The following is a 22,288-nucleotide window of genomic DNA, read 5'->3' as shown; positions in this document are numbered from 1 at the left end:
GAAAATTAAACAAATAAATGAAATATTAAAAGCTATATGCATGTATAAATTTTAAAGTTCGTTATTAGTATTCTTGATAAAATTAGAATTGGTTGAACATTTTTTCTCCTTTCGATGCGATACGCCGAATAAATAATGTAATTTATTCCTTCAAGAGATGTGCAACAAGAGAGAAACAATTTCTACACGACATAATTTTAACAATAATCATTTTGAATGTGTGTAGCAACAATTATTATATTTACATTATCAAGTTGTATTCGCACTAGTAATGTTGTATTATTAAAGTTTAATGAATGGTAATTTTAGTTTTCCGGATAGCATCCTATTCTCTAAAGTAACCATCCCAAAGCAACCATCACCGTATATGCACAGAGGCAATCACGTGATGCAAGTTATGTGGCAGTCGGAATACAACAGTGCCAAAAGTGGGCTCTCCAAGCTGACGGACGAGTGCAGTTTGGAATATGCATGAGGCTGTAGTCGCTGGATGATCACGCTTTCCGGGATCTGATCTCCTTGCAATCTCCATATGCGTCATAAAAGGCTTTTAGCAAATCCGCCAACAAAACTGATGACATCTAGTAATAACAGCAAGCAAATGGATCATATCTCAAAATCGGCGAAAATGTTACGTTTATTTCGGAATAATCAATATTAATTTCTTGATCTCAATTGAGATCGCGTAATGGCGATAACACTCATAAACTTCGTATTTGAAAATAATTTTCACCACAGGAACAGGAAAGAAATAGCAACAGTTATTTTGACTCTACATCTGTGACACGTTTTTCAGTACATATCTGTAGATATATATATATATACTACATGAAGAAATATCACATTTGGAAAGAAAAAATATCAAATTATAGTAGCGATCTATTTCAAGCTGCAATGCATAACAATAAGAGAAGAATGAAAAGAGAAAGAGATCTATTTTAATGTACCTAATTATTATTCATTGATCGTGCATAATAATAGGTCATTATGTATGACCGAAGTAACGATAATTAATCATTCGAAAGTGATAAAAATTTCATAATATTTACTCATGCCTTGACTGATACACTGTTAGATATCAAAAGAGCAATGATACATTATTATACACACAGAAAAACACGCAAGTAAATAACTACTCTATACAAGTAATAATTACTTATTATATTTCAAGTATTTCAAAAGTTCATATATCCGCAAATTTATCATAAGTTCATCAGAAGTATTAAATTTATTCAAAATATATTCTGAATCCTAGTAAGTTTAATACTTCAATCAAGTTTATTAAATTAAAATAAATTCGATTTGCTTATTATGAAAAGTCCGTTTCTTCGATCAATTTTATAATACTCTTCAAAAGAAAATAAATTCTTGTTTTGAGTACATAATAATGAGTTTTTCTAAAATTTTGTAATAAGTATATTTTAAGATTATTATATCAAGAAAATATTCTTTATTAAAGATAACTGTTACTTAAAAGAAAAAAAATAAATTGAGTAATCACTTTTCCTAGCAGTAGATTGATATTTTTCTGTGTGTACCAAAGAACTATATTTCCAAATTCCGATCCCTTGAGATTAACATTGTTATTTTTAACTTCCATGTATAATAAAATGTAAATCAATCCATTTCTGTGATTATATTCCAATAAATAAATAACGTCCATATTAACGTGTGTACTTAGTAAATAATAAGCTAAATATTCAAGCCAAGTTTAATACGTTTTCTTGAATAAATTGTTTGACTCCATTGTTTAATTAAATTAGCGATATATTGAATAGGAGTAGTGACAACTTATGAAATGATTAAAAATAATTTAAATTGGCTATAATTTGCCATTATGAATTTAATAGTGTAGTTTATTCAGTTTATTGTCATTTTGATACACTTAATAAAAGAAAATATATTTATTTGATATGGTAATTTCTATACGATTTACAAAATTATTGTTGAAATGCTCGAGATGTGACGTAATCAATATAAATTGTTGGGACGATTTCGAGCGATTTTACATGGGTATTATATTGAATCACGCCTTTGTAATGCGTTATCGACGTATTATATATCCAATTCCATTGCACTGAAAATTAATAGAGAACTGAATTTCGTGTTGAATTTCATATGGAAAATTGAATATTCCATATGCTTGAGTAGCATTATAAATTTTTCGATGCAATTTCTCAATTATCTTAAATATTTCCCGGTTATTGAAAAATCATTACTTGATTTTAAAGAAACGTAGAATAAAACAGTTTTGATGACTTTAAATACGGACAGCAACGTATCATTAGCGTTTTGAGTTTGCACGAACTTATCCCACAATTTCGAAATATTCTATGCTAATCGCGTGAATCAGCAGTTATTTAGAGACTACCAGTCACGTACATACAAGCATGGTCGATAATGCGAAGAGGAAATTATTTCCAAGTTTCCAAAATACTGTCAGACGTATACATAATATCGTGAATCGTGACTGTCGTAAATCTTACGAAAGAAATTTGCTTGCTTACGAAAACAATTCCAGGATAAAGTAAGCAGCCGAGGCAAAAGAGAACTAAGGTAACGCGTAGTTAATGCGAATTCCGTGCGGTAAAGTTTTATTAAATTATATTCCACTCGGCGAATTCAAATTATCTCGGATACTGCGCCTGCGAGAGCACGCGTATATATCATCTAGCCGAAAGAGACATGTTTGTGCGCGCATATGCCGGGGTAAATCATGGAAAGTGGACTACACAGGATTTTCATCCCACATTTTTATTTCGCGTGCAACGTCGAGTATCGCTGGACGTACAGTATCGTGATATACCTGCATATAAACGTGAATCGAGAAAAAAAAAATAAAAATTCGTTACAAGTAAAGCTATTAACCCCATAAAAAAGCTTCTGGAAAACAAATTTTTTTCCGAAAAAATTATACGCTTTCAGAGATTGATAAATTTTTAAACATACATCTTAAATTCTTTATATTCTTTATTAATTATAAAATTGTATAACTTGATGAGAAGCTATCTTAATTAAGTTTGGTAATTAGTTTGCCTCTTATCCATTGCATTGCGTGTAATAACAGAGTACTATCTGCTCGTTGCATGATTTATTCTTTATGAATATTATATATGCATTCGGAGCATTTTTGGGAAAGTTTCGCTCCTTTTTCTTTCTATTTTCTTTCTATTTCCTCAGTCCTTCTATTTTCTCGGAGACTTCTCGCGTTCTATTCCCGAGATTGGCATTCTTGCGCACTTCACGTGAGAGAATAGCGCGAACCAGCCCTTTCCATCAACTCTTCCCTCGGCGGTCCGTTGCGATGGCGAGAATGCGGAATTGCGGCCGGTAAGGATGTGCATTTCCCCGCTTAAGTTTAAATTGTATATATTCGAGGAAATGCTTCGCTCAACTATTCGAGCAACTTTTAATACGACTGCCGCTAACCGCTCGCGAAGTATGATAATCAGTCAAGTTTTCCGTTTACAGATGGAAAGATAGAGGCAGGACAGACAATTCCTCGTTTGATATTAACTTTTTTTCAAAAGATATACTTTATGCACTCGATAAGGATAGAAATTGCATTCGCGAGCGACAAAAATACATTCTGTAGCAATCTAACATTAAGAAGATGCTTATAAATGCGCTGCATTTATAATTTGACTCCAGAAAAACTTGATTATTCTATTTTTGAAGAGTTTAAATTTCTGAAAAGTTTAATTATTTAAAGCAATAATAATATAACGATTTGTATGTATATTTCAAAATGATGCTTTATGACAGCGATTTGTCGCCTGTTACCAGTCACGTCGATCTTGCACTCGAAAGAAACTAGTCCGAAGTTGATTTAAGAGTCTTAATTGGGCGGACGCGAGACGACGATCTCGCAAATTAGTGTCGAGTGCAACCTGTTGCTGGAACGGAACGGAATTTGTCGTTCGGTTTTAAACTATGACAATTGAGCTCACTCGGAAGAGAGAGATCACTCACCGTCTCGCGCTTTTTACTCCAATCATTCTTGCCGTCACGTAGCTGGTAACGAGGATCTCGTTAGTTGCTAACGAATTGTTTGGATACAATCGCGCGAAACCCCCAGGAACGTGCTTCTCGCATTCATTAACATTCGAATCAGGCCGCTTGGATTCCAAATGCTTTGATACCGCGGATTAAGTTGATTGGATCGCATTATATGTGCGGCTCTCTGAAAATGAGGTTAACGGATGGTCGCGTGGATAAAGAGAGAGAAAAAGAGAGAAAGAGGAGAGAGAGAAAGAGATTGCAATAATATAAGGTATTTCATAACTTAGTACGACAGTTATGAGAATAGATTTTTGTAAAAAATTTAAATGCAGTCTCTAGAGTTATCCGATCTGTTATTAAAATTGTAAAAATTAGCATCGTTGAAAATTAAAGGAAAAAATTTTTGTCACACGGAGATGTAATTATAAACCCTATAGAATTACAAATTATGATATTAAATTTCGCTTGATATATAATCAATGATATAAAATGTGGATATATGATCCCATACTCCGTGGAGAATAAAAGTTTACAAATGCGCAAATAGTATACATAAAATATATAATTATTAATAATTTTTTTAATGAGATATAAAATGAGATAAATTAATGATCAGAAAAGATCAAAAAGGATAATGAACATTAAAATAACATATAAAATTAAATTTGCTAAATTTTATTTGGTTCCTACTTTTAAATACAGTAGTCTATTCGTATCTCACTTTTACCGATAAGTATACACATTTAGAACATATAATAGTTTACATTATAGAATCTCAGAAATTAATCGCGCACATTTATCGATAAAAATGAAGTATGAATATAGATCAATATACATTTTTAATATATATTTTTGTGTACTTATTATAATAAATCTATTTTCTTATAATATGTGATTGTATAACGAGTAGGTATTTACGGTTAAGCGAAAATTTGTACTTATAAAGAACATCTGTCACAGTTAAGCAAAATGTAGAATATTATAATCGCAGAACGTTTAATCAAATTTTCATTTATATTTGATATCAATATTGAATATTTTATTTGATGTTAATTAATAATAGAATATCTAAAAATAATCATTTGGGACATTTTCAGATTTAAATAAAGTAGATGAATTTGCAATTTCTAAAATTTCATTAATTTTATTTTTGTCAAAATATTAATAATACCGATATTAATTTTGGCATCATCAGAATTATTATAAAAAAATATCAAATAAATATATATTTAACATTATAATCAACACATATACCCACTTAACTAATAATGATTTGTATGTATATTATTATCACAAAATTAAATACAAAATTTTTAATATAACAAAAATATTTTTACGAGAGCTCAGTTAAGTTAAAAATAATCGACTATTTGTACGCGATGTATTTTCGAAAAACGTTTTTCATGACATATACTGGTAATAAGTCTTATTCTTCTAAGGTCAATTCTTGAGAACCTAACAGGATTAGTTCATAAAGCTTCCGGATTTTCAATAAGAGCTACTATTTCCTTGATATCGAGCATTTCAGTACATTTTCTCGATAACGGAGACAAATAAAAAGATAAAATAATAAATGGTGCGCACAGAAAATTTTTTGCAATATATTGTATTCTCAATCAATCCGTATTTCATTTCAAACTCCATTATGTGACGTATACAATACGATATGTCATATATATTAAATATATATTTTTTAACATAAAAATCAGCCGCATATTTGTTTATTATTGTATTATACGTACGAAGAATGCTTATGGAATAATAAACAGCATGAAACGAGATTGATGCTTAATAATATCGTTATTGTGACAATGCGTCAAAAGAGAAACAATTGAAACAAATGAATAACTTGATAGATAGACAAGTAGAAGATAGACAGATAGATGGACAGATATGGTTAAAAACTTTATTTGAACGCTGTTCGTTGGATCGATAAGAAACTGTATGAGCACATTGCGATCATATTCTCCCAATTTCTCTGATTTTACCAGATATCAATTAACAGATCTCAACATTGCAGTTGTCTGACTTTGACATGCTAATTATTGCTAGATCTTCTCGTGCAGCATTATATTCGCGAGCTCGTAACAATTTCTGTATTTGAAACAGACTTCTCACGAGACTCTGTTCAGCACTAGTCATTTTATTCAATTGAAACAATCGACCCGATAAAATTCTATCATTTAATATCCATATGTTTCTTTCTTTTATTACTGCATTTTCTTTTTTTCTGTCGTGTTGGATGCAGGGACTGAATAGCAAAATAATATTTCTAGCAATTATGTATATACCTCTACTTTTATAGTATTCTGTAAACTTTAAGGAACATCAGTATTGGATGTCAAGTAGGTACTGGTATATAATAAAAGTTTTCATAATAGTATTTCTCGGAATACGCATAATTTTTCTGTATTATACTATACGGAAAGAATTTTTGCTGAAGTATCTAAAAATTTAGCTAGATACACATTTGAAAATAATTTATCGATTTCAAATAATTGATCAAAATAATTACGTGGGAATCTTAAGCATGATGAGTAATACTATAAAAAAATTTCATTCTTGTAATTAGTTTAAGCATCCTACATAATTATTTTGGTGGTTCAAATAAAATTATTTTCAGCAAAATTTGTTTTACGTATTATTATACATATATGGGACGTTATTTTATAAGAGCTTCTATACAAATTTGTTTATGATTTATATCTCGAGTAATAACTTGCAAATGTTATTTGTATACGTATAGCATTAATATAATAAATATGAATTATGAATTTGTTGATTGTGAAGTGAGTTCTATATATTCATATATTAGTGTTATACACATTTATAAATAATATTTGTAAATCATCATTCGAGGCGATCATAAATAAATTTGTGTGAAAATATTCATATAGCATAATATTTTATATATAATATAATATTAATAACTGTATTTTTTATATCTAAAATATTTTTTTTTAGATTTGAAATATACTAAAAATAGCTCTATTCTTAATTACATGTTGCATTCATAGTAATTATGTGTAACAATTCATTATGAATTATAATATATAACAACAAACGCTTTTATTTGTTCCTGCAACTAAATATATTTCTAGGATCTTACAGAGCTTATTTGTAATAAATTATATCACACTATCTTTAAGAAAAAGCTATTTATGTACGCGGATTACACAATACTTTTTTAAAGTTTTAAGCAGATATGTTGCGTTAATTAATTTACGCAATATACTTATATGTCTTTCTTTCAAAGACCTATGTATCTTTGAAAGTATTCTATTTAAAGTTTACTACGATTGAATGACTTACAATATTTCCTCGATAAAATACTTGGCACCATCGAGACGTTTCAAACTTCCCGACACGCGAGGGGGAGTTAACAGAAAGAATCTTTTTCGTTTTCGCAATAAGATATCCCTTTTCTCACGTTTCATCAAATTATATTGTCTGTCTTCGTAATGTAGTTTTCTACATTGAAAAACAAATTTTTCAACTGAGTTACTGTCGCGATCACTGATAAAGATTCTGCTGATAAAGATCCTCCACCGTGAACATTCCTTCCGCGTACGGGCTATACGCCTTCGTCTTCACCAGATGAAAACCTCGATACTTCCTATTGACATCCTCACCCATCAGCACCGCGGGAAATCTGGGCGGGCAGAGACCCAGAAGATAAGCTACAAAACCGGGACATGGCCAGCCCCAGAAACCGACTTTCGAGTTGATCGATTCGGCAAAGTACTCCGCCGCTCTGTGATGGTTGCATCCGAAGGGATTTCCATGTTCCCAACAACCAGGTTGATTGACTCCACCATTTACGTAAAAGTCGATATGACCGCTCAGTTCGATTTTGCCCTGAATGAAGGCATTCGTGTGTAACACATCGACGAATTCGGCGTCGCTCGCGTCAAGTTTCTCGTTCTTATTAACGGTAATGAAAAGCGGCATTGCCGGATCGAGACCAGTGATTCTCGTAAGTTTGTACGGTCGTAGTACATTGGCCGCGAAAGCCGGAACATGGGCACCCAGACTGAAGCCGACCACGTGGATGTCCTTGGCACCGTAGTCTCTCAGACGGTCGACCAGCTGTGCCAAACAGTCGCCCACGTGAGGCACGTTGTGGACGGCTATGGGGTAACACGGTGCTATCGCCAAACGGTGCCAATCGATCGCTATGAGATTGTAACTGGCCTTCTTTAAGTACTCGTTCCTAACATCCACCAAGTAACTTAGCTGCATGTCCGAATTGTAACCATGTACGATGATCTTCGTGGGCAATGCCGCTACGAAATTTGTATCGGCAAGATTCGAGCTGGTGTCATTCACAAACAATTGTTGTCCCTCTTCTGGATTGTGCTTGGTAAAGAGAAAGAACGTCACTTCTTCATCGGGACAGGTCTGATTAGTGTTTACTAGACAGGGTCCCACGAAGAAATCTCTACCGATCTGATCGTCTACGGTATTGCTTACGACGAAGGTCTGTGTATTCGCGGCCGCGAACTCGCAGATTAATAGAAGAATCGTGAAAATCCTCCAGGTTGGTGAACAACCAGCCTGGTTGGTGGTTGTCATCTTAAATCCGTCGGAAGCTCCACCTTGACCGTGATATTGTGCGAAGGTACGTCTACGAATGATTCCAAGCGACTGTCTGGCGGGAACTGGTCGCTGCAACGACTGGTCGATCGATATGGGCGAAACTCCGTGATAAAAGAGCGGCACGTACTGGACGAGCCTCGACGAGCTTGGAATCCCTAAAGAGCACCGCCACACGCGGCGACGTTTTAACAAGAATGTTCGGTCAGTCGTGAATCGATGTGCGCGCACGAGGTGAGTCACGAAAAGTTAATGCTGTTATTTTCAGCGATACGGTTCAAACATTGAAAATCTTTCTGAAAAATTGTGGTCCTATCTTCGATAAGACTATAATTCTTCAAAACTATAATTCTTCAGAAGACAGAACAATGAAAAATTCAGATAGTTTCGATTAAAATTACAAAGAAAAGTCCTTGAATTTTTATCTTGATAAGAAAAAATTCTAGCCTTTATCGACTCAAAAATCGATTATGAATACTTCATGTACACTTAGCATTTTGGTTTCAACAATACAGTAGAGTAAAAGGTAATGTGAGTTCCTCATTCTTTGTGTAATTTTTTATTTTTTAGTTATATTCAAGTAATCTATAAATTTTATATAAAATATACTTGATTAAGATAGCAAATAAAATTATTTAAATGAAAAGACATATAATATATTATGATTTGAATGTGATGGTAAAGGAACTTTTTTATATTTCTACAAAATGTTGTTTTTTCAGACTTATTTGGACTTTCCACAAGGTTCAAATAGTTTGAATTTATGGAAAATTCTGAATGTATTGAGATGTTATCAGATTCAGAAGTTTCTTTTCATAAACGGCTAAAAATACTTTCCTAACAATATTCTTGCGTTGATCCTATCGTCGAAAATATTTGTCATCTTTTCTCTGGTTCGCGAATAGGGAAAATCATTTTTAAAATCATTTTAAAATGATATATATATAAACACAAAGGTAAAAGATTTTTAACGTAAAATACCGCTTTACAATATTTTTTGTTAAAAACCTGAAGCTCACATAGCTCGCTTTTGAAGAAGCCCTATACAGAAACCTTAACAAAGTTTACATTTAATTACATTCTAGTTAAAATCAAGCTTTCTTACTTACTTGAAATAGAACACTTTAAGGATTAATTTAAGATATAAACTTATTACTTATAAACTTTAAACCACGTCAAACTTCATAGTAAAAAAAATTTTGATATACCTCCTCTAATATTTCGTAATATTATAAATAAATATCAATTGTCAATAAAAATGTCGCGTAAGTCGTGACGGCAATTGTTTCACAACTTTTATACTTATTTAAAAATATGTTAAAAATCTTTTGGAAGAGGTGTGTGTGTGTGTATGTGTGTGTGATGTCAATTATAACAAAATTTTAAGTGGAATTCACATTACCTTTTTCTCTATACGAATAATAAATTAATACGAAACGACTACTTGCATTAAGATATAGCAACTTTTCGATAAAAGATGTTAGGGATAATTGTTTATATAAAAAAGGAAATTTTGATATTTATATAATAATGTTTGACATTGCGAGAGAAAGGATTATTTACGACGAATCTGACACTGATCAATCTATGAAATTGAATTATTATTTTCTAACAAAAATCATGTTCTTTTCACCACTCACCACTTTGCATGCAAAACAATGCAACTCCGCGTAGGTCGAACCGATGACGAACTAGACCACAATTGCACAATGTTTCACTGTGCACTTGTACGTTACACAAGCATTCAATAGTCGCGATACACTTCACGGAATAGACTGGTTGATTAAACGCATCATTGATACTGTTCGTTTGCTACAACAGTATGATAAAATTCTGACGGTGATGTCATCAATGAACTGTTAATGCGAAGGCGAGTGACAAACAATTCGAGAAGAATAATTACGGCAATGGATCGATAAAGGCTTAGATGTACGATTGGCAGATTAGAACACAGGAGATAATGCAACGTGAATTGTAATGGCACTCGCCTCTTGTAGGACAAATTGGATATTTCCGAGGTACGCGTGTTTCCTTAACCGCCGCTTGTCGAAATTGTGCGCGTCAGTATATCGGCAACGAAATTTGCTTGTGCTAAATAAAAATTTTCTCACCGTAATAGATATAAATATAAAATTCGAACTTGTATATATAAGTAGAGAGGAATTCAAACCGTAATAAAAGTGACGATAATTTTAACGATCGAGCCATCAAATTTACTGAAGTTTTAACTGCATAAAACTTTCTTTCATTTCTTTATTTTATAATCAACGTTTCTAGACTTTAATTCATAAACGGTAACTTTGAAACAACTAACCCGACTTTGGGAAAAGTGATTTGAAAGACAAATATTTTAGCGTTATAGAATTTTTATGCGTAATATATTGAAAGTAACATATTTTATTCTTGTGATAATATTTTAACGATGAAAAAAATGTTTGGAACTTTTTATTATGCTGGACGATTCAAGCAATTAGAAGTTGATATCTTTGTGATTTACAGTACGGATACGATAACATGTGCCCTGCATCGCGTGACTAGCATCAATGTCATTGAAAGCTTTGAATAATGCGCTAACTTCCTGTTACAGCTCGAGTCTCGTTTGCAATAATTATTCGCGATTGTACTACCAAATATCGAAACTCGAAATAAGTATCATCGATCGTTTCAACACGAGTTCTCTGTGTAGGATTCGCGCGTTTCGGCAGAGCGCGTGAAAGTGTTCGTTCGTTACTTCCGTTTCGATAAAACGCGCGAGAAGGTGAAATTTCGTTCGAATTGGCACGCAGCCTACAAACATATCAATAAACTTTCGCGATCGGCAAGGTGACCTATGAATGTTAATCGTGATCAAAAACACTTTTACATTCGTTGCTGTTATGTTCGTTATGATTGACTAAAAGCTGTCCCAGTTATGTGTGCTTTTTAATGTCTAAATTATCAATATTATTTTCGTAAGGAACCTGTCATAACTATCCGGAACCGATTCGATTTTCTTTGAAACATATGTTATTAAATACAAAAATTTAAGAGACATTTTTTATATATTTTTTTTATATCGGCTTAATCTCAAATTTAAGAAAAATGTACACAAAAATTTTATGAATTTTTGTATACTGTAATATAAATGTGTATTCAGATTTTTCAAAAATTAAATATTTTGAAAATATATACTCCTATTTCATAGATTTTTGTACTTATCAACTTATTTCAAGGAGAATTTATTCCGGACAATTGTGACAGTTTTTTCGAAGCAAATTATTATTAAAACTTATGTATTACTTTAAAAATTAAGATAAAAGAAAGTCGACTCACTAGAGATAAGTGATAAATATATGTAGATTAAAGATCTAAAATTGGAATTAAATTTTTTTAGAACAGAAGATAGATTCATGGCGTGTAATTTAATTTGATATATAGACTTTCGTATGATTTAAATATTTTACGTAAATATAAAATTCTACTTTTCGACAATCTTTTTAAGTTTAGTCAAGATCCAGAACGAACTTGTTTACATAATATACAAATTGAAAGAGAAAAGGAAAAAGAAGGACGAATGCTCTCGTTTGTATTTAACCTACATAATCCCCCTATGTCCAACCACTCGTAAAAATTCTCCAAATGTAGATTGGTAGTCTCATTTCATACTGGAAAGTGCATCTGTATACAGACGGAAGTATGCATTTCAATATGCCTCGAAAATATGAATGTCCCAATGATAAGAGATATTCCATATTTGAGTTTACACTAGTTAGAAGGAATTATTAATTATATAATTAATTATCAAATATTTAATCGTTTAGCATTATTGCGAATATAAAAAATAAGGCACGCGAATAATAAATTTTTATATTTCGAAATAATTTATAATTATAATAGATTATTACGTTAAAATTTATATGAAAACAATTAATAATTAAAATTACCACATTGTACGATTGCATTATAAAATACCAACAAATAATAATAATGCAACGTAAAAATGGAATAAAACATTGCAATTTGGTTGAAATAAGAATTTTAATTTTGTCAGCAATATTTATTTTCGCATACTGACTCGTTTTAATTTCCATCCTGCATTGCTTAATTATGGTTAAAATTGCAATTACCGTAGATCCTCCGTTAATCGTGTTACGTATTGAATTTTCAAAGAAAATCGATACCTACCGAGTACAGGCTACCTCAATTTGTGGTGCGCAGCCTATCAGGCAATCATACTGCAATCTCCATTTTAAAAGTGGAATCCGTGTTACATGGACGAACGATAAAATCAATAGCGTAAGCGGAAATACCTAAATTAGCTTATATGGCTTATACATATATTAGCGATCGAATTTGGTCCGTTCCAAAGTACACATACTCGAAATAGATGTTATCGTATTGCATATAGGTGTATTAATTGCACGAGTGCATTAATTCATCACTGAATGAATTAATTTCACTATAGTTTGTGAGCGAATACAAATATCATTTTGCACATGCGAATCATTGTATTTCGACGTTATTTCATTAATCTGCTGTTAAAAACTTGATGATGCTTCGTGATATTTTGTGATTGCTCATCTTTCTCATCGCGTTTTATCGTTCCGAATTTTAAGTATCACTTATTAATTATCGCGTATTCAGTTACAAACTCTGTTACAGCTATTTATTATTAAAACATACATAAACGAGTTGCAGAACAGAGAACGAGGAAGCGTATTTTTCTATTTTTGCAGTCGGTCGGAACACCATCGACGAAGTTGTCGAGTCTTTTTTGGACCAAAGCCAAAGCCCCAATGATGTATCTTTTGCTTCCATTTATTCTATATTCTCCTCTGTATTCCCGAGATAGTAGAATATCATAACAAGAGTGCACATGCAAAACTTTTAGTTAAGGTATGAGATATCGACATTTATTCTGTAAGAGACAGACACGATATATTGGAACATCTGTAAATAGATATTCTCTCCTTTTGCTGTTATACTTTCTCCAATTTCTAGAATACAATATATTATTTCTTATTATTTTACGATAGCAAGTTATTTTAAACTTTCTTGACGATACCTTACTGTTTTCTTGATACAAATGTGAGATAAGTTTCTCATTGATATAATTTTGTTTTTGTAAAAATCATTCAGTGTATAAAAAATGATTATAATGAAAAATTTATGTTATTTCGAAAGAAAATTTGTGAAATATCAAGTGAAATTTAAACGTTGAGTATTTCTCGTTTGCTCGCAAATTTTATTTGAACGTGTACAATTTTCTCCGTAAAAGGTCATAATATCTGTAGAGATGTTATGAAAAATATTTCACGAATTTTTTAGTACATTTACTAGTATTTATGATACATTTATTTTGGACATTTACCCCGAATTGTAATACAAAACTCACTATATTATTTCAATTTATTATTACTTTCGCCGAACTCAGATGTGTCGATCTCGATGTCGATCTCGATTTTCAATTCGTGTTGTATTTGGATTGATTGCAATGTAGAATCGTATTATGCATTTTGAATACCTTTGCTCTTCGATATGCACAGGATGCGTCAGCAGATACGTCACGAGGTTTAATCGGATCGTGATACATAAATTTTTATTTCAAATTAAATTCACGTCTATATTTAAAATTAAAATTTCCATTTAGTTATTACGACTTACGAAATTATTCGATTTTTATTCTCAAATCATTTTTGAACGGAAACGTGATTGGCTCGAGTAAATCGGTCGAAATTCGACGAAACGGCAGTAGGTGAGACGAAATTGCTGCATCGATGTATAAATATCTGCATGGGCGGTGCAGGTGCAACGCGCATGATGCCATTGACTGATACAATCGCAAAATGTGTATTTCGTAGGGCGAGTATTTATCAGAAATACATATCCCGTAAAAATTTACCGTGAAAAGAACATCGTTTGCCACTTTTTTGTACAGACTTCATATTTGATTAGGAAATAATTACTATATTCATATCTAAAACATTATATGAAATGAACAGTAAAAACAAAAAGATAATAGAAGAATATTTTTTTAAATGTTACTTTGGTAATATCAAAATAAAACATTAAAAGTCATTAATTTTTTTCTGTTTTATGTGTTTTATAATTTTAATTTCAATGAAACAGTATTGAGTTATGAGAGAAAATTCCGATTGATAATATACTTCAAAGGAATTGGAAAACATAACGTGGAAAGAGAGAGCTCGATCGAAGATTAAAAGATGTCTTAATTTCTGTGTCGCGAATAATTCAAACGTAACTAAAAGTGAAAGAGAGAGAGAGAGAGAGAGAGAGAATAGAAATTAAAGAACGTTTACAGTACTCTTTTAATGCGGCAGACATTGAAATACATAACTATGTGAATTTGCAGTTTTTTCATTAGACTTATCGTACTCCCGATTTGTTGCGACGTTAGCGTTTACCATATTCGAAACACGCTATTAAAAAAATCTCTCTGTTACGCGCGTCGCTAATAAATCTTGGAATACGCAAGCGACGGTCGTGTTATCAGGCCGACGCGCTCCATTAAATCGGGATGACGACGTAGCAGCAGTCTTCTTCGCTCACACAGTTTCGCTTTCATCTCTGCGAAGGTAGCACTCTATTTTTAGAATTTCGATATAATTGATAGAATTTTGGCCCTTTTCCAAAAATTTCAGAATTTTTGTATAACTCGAAAAGAGTTCTGGCAATTAAATATAATCTGGCAATCAAAATGATTTGAAAATATTATTAATTGCTAGCTTTATGTTTTCGTTATAAAAATTATCTATGTAGCCTTATATATATAATCTTATATAAATTAATTGTATATAGTCTATATATAATAAATTAATATAAGAATATAGATGTATATTAATTGTACATACAGTTAATTAAATAAAGTCTTATATAAAAATTATTAACGTTTTGTTATAAATTATAACCTGGAGTCACATACTTTTCAATAGAACTCTTAAAGTTATAATTTTTAGGAAAATCTGAAACTCTGAAAATATTTTTTAATTATTGGTATAACGTGAAACATTTCTATTTTTCCCATTTCTGATATAAAAATTATCAGCAAAATCTTTTAATTTTATTTTAATATCAACTAAAACTAAAACCAAATTATTGATTCGCAAAAAAGTACCAGGCAAAAGTACCGATGATTGATCAAACAAATCTTATTAAGATGTAAGGAGACATCATATTTATAACACAAATTGATGAACACAGATCTGATCATCTTATTTAAATATAAATTTGAATAATTTTAGATAAAATTTTAAAATACATATGATATTTGCCATTTAGGAAGACTAAATTTAACAAATGAAAACGCTTTATTGCACTTTATAGATAGAGTATCAAAGTTATTTTTAAAAATTATTTTCTTTTTTTAGGTGTCGATTTAATTTCGATCAATGAGCGTAAAACACAAATTAATTATTTATACACGGAGAAAATTTTTTCTTAGTCTACTCTGAAAATATGGTAATTCTGAGACAACATTGTATTTTGAAGAATTTTATGTAAATTTCTCTCATTCATTAATAAAACTACAATAAAATGTAAAACAAATCTGATTAATTTTACTGAAATGCATAATAAAAGTCTTTAAAATATTATACCACGACTATCATATTTTTAGCATAAATTTTAAGCAGTGATAGGTAAGATACTCTTAAAATTTATCTAAATACAGTTATATGTACGAAAATTTATCTAGATACAGATATAGATATATTAAAATGTATATATTTTCAGATATCATATACTTTAAAAGTATCTTCAGATACATTTCAGATACTTTTACATTAATTTTATTGTAATAATGATAATGTGTAAAAAATGTATTAGTTATTAAATGAATCATTTATTCATTCATTTTTGTTACATTTAGATAATTGAAAAAATTTATAATTATCGTAAAACGATTTAGAATAAGAATTATAAGACGATATTATTCATCATTACTCATAGTTTTATAAACTAAAAATGCTTCGAACATCGTGTTTCCAGCTTAATTATACATGCTTTAGAAATTCCACAATCTAAGATCACTGGTTGCGTTCAGCAGAAAAAGCAGTTGGGTAACTGTAAAATTCTTTAATATGACTGATTTGCATTTAGATTCAGTGAGGAACTAAAAGAAAGACCAATCATGTTATAGAATTTTGCAATAGCAAAGCTGCTTTTTTCTGCGGAATGGAATCAATCAACGATCATACATAAAATAGAATTATGACTATGCTGAGGAAATGTATTTGAAAAATTTGAAAATCAATTTAGATGCTGTGACTTTTTATCCAGATACAAATACTCGAATTTGAATGTACTTCAGATACAGGTTAGATATACAAAATGTATCTCCATACATGTATCCTAGATACATGTATAGAGATACTATCCAACACTGATTTTAAGAGATAATTCTCTCCGTGTACAAAACCGGATTTAGATCGAGCAATTAAACGCGAACAAATGCGAGTGAATTTGCTTCAATGCGAATAACGCCGTCACTCAGTGAAACAAGTTGTTCATTCACGTTTGTTCGCGTTCGCGTGCTCATTACTGGATTCTACTTAACGCGCGTTATAGCACTATCGTCGATAGTCCGCGCATCAATAATCCGCCGAAAATGTATCACTTAAGGTTCGTACTACCTGTGTGTGCAAAACTACGCTCGCGGAGACAGACGTTGTTCCATTAATCAGCCGAAAACGCGCATTTCTCCAGGAATTAATTATCCGTCGTGCTCGTCTACCGTTTGTTTCGGATAATCGAATTTCCAACGCGACGCAGCCAGAGAGGCAGAGATGTATAGACTCTCGACTCGTATATTAAACTAATTTAAACGCGAGTTCCACTCTCTCTCTCTCTCTCTCTCTCTCTCTCTCTCTCTCTCTCTCCTCCTCTCCCATCCTCTTTCTCGATTCTCGTAGTTAGTAATAGCAATAAACAAATGGGACGAACAAGCCGCGAGGCACGCGCTATTTGCTATCGATTACCGTGGGACCAAAAAACAACAGCAATACACCGAATGGAATTGCGGCAAACATCGCGATACCGCGCGTTGGAAATGCTAGCCGATTGAAATCGCAGAAAGCCAAACGATATTATGAAACGAGCGCGAGTGGACCGAACGACGGTATGGCGATCGCTTAATGAAAACACCAATGCTCGTTTTTCCTTTTTTTTTTGCATCTGCCTCCACTCTAATTTCGTTGCGCCGTCGAAGCCGCCGATATGCAATAGCAGTTATGCGTAAATAAGTAACGGACGCCGTTGTAAGCGGTGGAATATCGCAATGGTCTATCGATCATCTCATTGTTTAATTATAGTAGCGAGTGGGATTCAATCGCGTCGATGGTTCCTGATTAATTCAGCGCTGACCGCAGATATTTAGGCCGGCTTTGTTCTATATCGAAAGGTCGCAAGATCGCGTAGCAATGTCATGAATTCGCGCCATGAGATGTTTGTCCTCATTACATGTTTTATTTATATACTTAAAAAGCAGGGCGCTGCTTGTATGAAGATAAAGAAGGAACAGTTTTTACACTGAAAGAGTAAATTTCTTATGTGTAGAAAAAAATCTGAGACATCAAGCGCAGCTAGAAAGACAAGATGTCGATAATAATAACGCGATTCGCTGCATGATTAATTTATATTGTGAAAACGTATTATTTAAATGTATAACTCGCATATGCATAAATAGAGAACACAAATCTGATTATATTTTATGTAGCATAAAGATTACTGTTCTCTGCATTTGCATAATCTTGTGAATAATCGTTAGTATTTAGTACTAATTCCGTAATAAATTTTGGCGGGAAAGAAAAATTTGAAGATTATAGTAAAAGTGAAAGATTTTCAAAGAGAAGCCGCATATATTTTAATAAATTTTGTTTCACATCTAGTTTGTTTTTAACAGTTTATAATAGAAAGTGTATATATAGTTATTTTTGAAGACTGGCCGACAATAAAGAAATTTATCTCAGATCAAGAAACTATTATTTGATGTGCAACAAGAATTCAACATAATTAAATTACGTAAATAATGAAGTCGAGAAACATTTTGAATAATCGCGAGTGTTATTTAATCTTCCGTCCGCAAACGAATTAAATGGTCAACCACGAATATTTGATTGACAGATGCGGATTCAAATGCATCTGTCAAATCTAATTAAATTAATTAATTAGAATCGTTGTCATGGAACGAGATGACGTGTAGAAGTACGAGGTAAACCGCTACGCAATCAAATGAAAAGTAAATACTACATACGGGGTGTTCAATTGAGATCAGCATAATCGAGTATCAGCACGCAACGCAAAATGACAGTGCATGATAATGGAACATTTCGTAAATTGTAATTATATCGTCATAATTCCGAATTCGGAGCAATCCTTCGTTATTATATGTAATTCGCTGTTAATCCACAATAGTGCTGATAGATAACGTATATTACATATTAATTAACATACAATACACAAGAATCTAGATACAACACATATCACTTTATATATGTTTATAGTTAATATGCAATAATAAAGTTAATATAACATCACACACACACACACACACCCACACACACACACACACACACAAATAAGAAAAAAATCTTATTTTTGGCCAAAGCCTATCTTGATCTTAATAATATTTAGATGTAGATTTACAAATTTTAGTTCTATATAAACATAATTTTCAGTTCTATATAAATTGCGCGCCGATTCGACTTGAAATGCAATGATAAATTGAAACTGAAAGTAACATTACAAATTATATTGACTTTTATCTTAATAATGGTTAATAAGGATCTTCAAGAATTTATTATAAAAAATATTATTTCAGCCAGAATTTGAATTTTTGAATTTTTCCAACTATATTCGGAACAAGCGTTTTATCAATTTGTCTTCGAAGTAAAGATATTTGTTGCAATAGTGAACACCTAATGATAGAATGTGTCATTTTTCAATGAGACGTGTATAAATAATTATAAATAGCAATTAAATCGATAAGAATAAAAAATCAGGTAAGAGAAGCATTAAGATTCGCTTTGACCGAAAATAGAATTCCTTCTCGTACTTGATTTATTCTTGTCGATCTAATTTCCACTTGTAATCGACAGAATATAAATATTTTTAAAACATTTATTTGTAAAGTAAAAAGCATTTACTAAAAATAAAGACACTTTTTTACGATAAAATATTCAAAGAGAGAGAGAGAGAGTTAAATATATATTCTTGATTGTGAAACGAAGAATTAGTAAAATGCCTTAGATATAATGCTAAATATAATATTATACCATTCCATTCAATTACCAATGAAATGCCACTGATAAGTTATTAATTTATGAAAAACGATATCGACTTCTGATAAAATGATATTTTAAAACGTTTGTTTAGAAGAACGTGCTAATAGATACGTAATGTTTTATATCGAACTGGTCAGGAATAACGTACCGACGTTTATGACCTCTTTTCCACGTAATATAATGATGGTGAGACATAATGGTGCTCTGATGTGCACGTGTGATAGTATAAATAAATGAATATTTTATGCCCGTAATCGCGAACGCGTGCGTCCTTTGATCATTGGCTCGACCCGTGCAGGGCGCAACTTTGTAGCAAATCGGCTAAATGCGCTTGCTAACATACTCAGAGGAAAATTAATTAATTTTATAACTATTAATGTAGTCTGTGTTACATGGAAACAGAATTACCATAAATACATATTTGATGTAAAGAAAAAGAAATGTAATAAAGATTGAAAAATGTGATTTTAAAATATTTTATACGGTGATTTATGAACGTTTAAACTTTGTTTTTTGCAGTTGTGTTTTAACTTTCCATTTTTTAAATAATTAAATACAATTTTTTATGATAAAAAGGAAGTTGCTTCTTCCTAAGTATATTATGTATATTTAAAAATATCCACAAATGTCATTTTCTTAATTCTCGAAATTAGCTGTCTCATGCAATTGACGATTATGTTTCCTAAGAATTAGTATCGACATGTATAATATCTGCATTAAAATATTCTGGAAAACTTAGAGCTTTGCAGTCAATAAAAGCAATTAACATCGATCATTCAACTTACAAAAATTATTTTTACATGTTATCGTGCGATAGTATCATTATAGAATACTGTTGTTCAGAGTAACGACATTATACAACCGGAGAATGAAAAAGTTCTCTCCCCGTATTTTGAAGTAACAGTACGCAAAGTAAAACCACATATAAAGAAAACGAGTGGCTAACATTAGGAAGGTTGCAACCGACGAGTGGTTGCAGCGACAGCGACAACGAAGCGAATCGATCGTGTACGTGTAAGGGTGGTTTTTTGTGACTCACATGGGAAGCTGACTGGGGGATGAGACTGAGCATTGTGCGCGTTATGGGGGTGCCTCGGGGTAGGAACACGCTGCCTGCAAAAGCAGAGAACCGCCGCCGTTACCAGGCCGCCCATGCTGAGTATCAGAAAAACAAGGGCGATGGCGAACCAAGTAGTCTGCATGCCTAGGATCGTCGACGCCTCGGAATCTGTAGTTATAATGGAAACATGGAATTAATGAAAAGAAAAGTTAAACTTTTAAACGAGAGACGCGTTTTAAATCGATCGAAATATAATGAAACTGACATACATAAAAGGGGAAAAACGCAGGGCAACAATTCTGTAAAGTTTACCAAATTAATTAATTTATAAATTAAAGCCATGATTATAAAAAATGTGAAAAAAATATTTAAACAAGTGAGAGAATTTCATGATAAAAGTTACGTAACAATATTATCATCTCCCATAATTTTAATTAACTTTATAAAATGAGATATCTACACAGTTTTGATTTTTATTAATTTTTATTAAAAAAGAAATTCTTAGTTTATAATAAACAGCGTCTTACGCTGTAAAGACGATAAAGAAAAAAGTAAAAAACAATAGAGCAAACTTCATATTGAAGTTCAAACACTTAATAATTAAGCGCGTTCATCAAAGTATCTAACCTGACACGCGTGCACTTTTCGTCGGAATCAGGAAATCGATATAACAACACGTAGAAGAGACCGGAGATAGTAGACTCATTTTTCAGTTTCAAATTTTTACAGACGAAATTAAGAGACTCAAAAAATGAATTCTACGCCAGTTACTACATACATTTGACTATCTAATAATATTTTAATATTATTAGATAAACAAAATAGATAAACAAAAAAAATCTGTTGGACTTTATTAAGTAAGAACTACACTTACTATATCTAAATGGAAATAAAATATCTCAGACAATTATATACTATTGTATAAAACAAAAACTTTAAGAATAAAAATGTTTACTTAGTGTACAATTTTTTAAAATTGTAGCGTAACTTCTATCATAGATGTGTTAGTAACGAGATGTTACAGCAGACTGAGCGGCAGTCGCTGCTGCGTGCTCAGACGGGTTTACGCGTGTCTCGCGCGATTTGTTTATAACATAGCCTCGATTATTCTACTTACCCCTATAGTTTACTGACCCCGGTCTCCCCTACTTCATGTTTTACCTTTGTAGGGCACGATATCCGTTAATAACGCGAATAATAAAAACCTTTATGGACAATGTTAATTTTTGGTATAAATTAATGATCGTTGCGATAATGATAAAGTAAATGGTATAGTGGTTGCTTTATTATTTATAAAGCACAAAATGCGGTGCATAAAATAATAGAGGAAACTGCATAAAATATATAAATA

At 31.7% G+C, this 22,288-nt stretch overlaps 1 protein-coding gene across 1 annotated transcript in view; it reads right to left on the bottom strand.

Moving 5' to 3' along the window:
• Positions 1 to 7,458: 7,458 nt before the first annotated feature.
• The window catches only part of LOC108729294 (uncharacterized), a 107,133-nt gene continuing 92,303 nt past the window's right edge, over positions 7,459 to 22,288 (bottom strand). The window contains exons 5-6 of the mRNA XM_018458351.1: positions 20,917 to 21,105; positions 7,459 to 8,756 (exon numbers count right to left, since the gene is read on the bottom strand). Of these exons, the coding sequence (XP_018313853.1) occupies positions 7,516 to 8,756; positions 20,917 to 21,105 (1,430 nt within the window). The 3' untranslated portion in view covers positions 7,459 to 7,515. The remainder of the gene's footprint in view (positions 8,757 to 20,916; positions 21,106 to 22,288) is intronic.

Source organism: Mycetomoellerius zeteki, unplaced genomic scaffold (genome assembly GCF_001594055.1).
Source record: "Mycetomoellerius zeteki isolate Tzet28-1 unplaced genomic scaffold, Tzet1.0 scaffold72, whole genome shotgun sequence".
Lineage (NCBI taxonomy): Eukaryota > Metazoa > Arthropoda > Insecta > Hymenoptera > Formicidae > Mycetomoellerius > Mycetomoellerius zeteki.
Note: the sequence above shows the minus strand (reverse complement) of the source record. Positions and strands in the feature narration are given on the sequence as shown.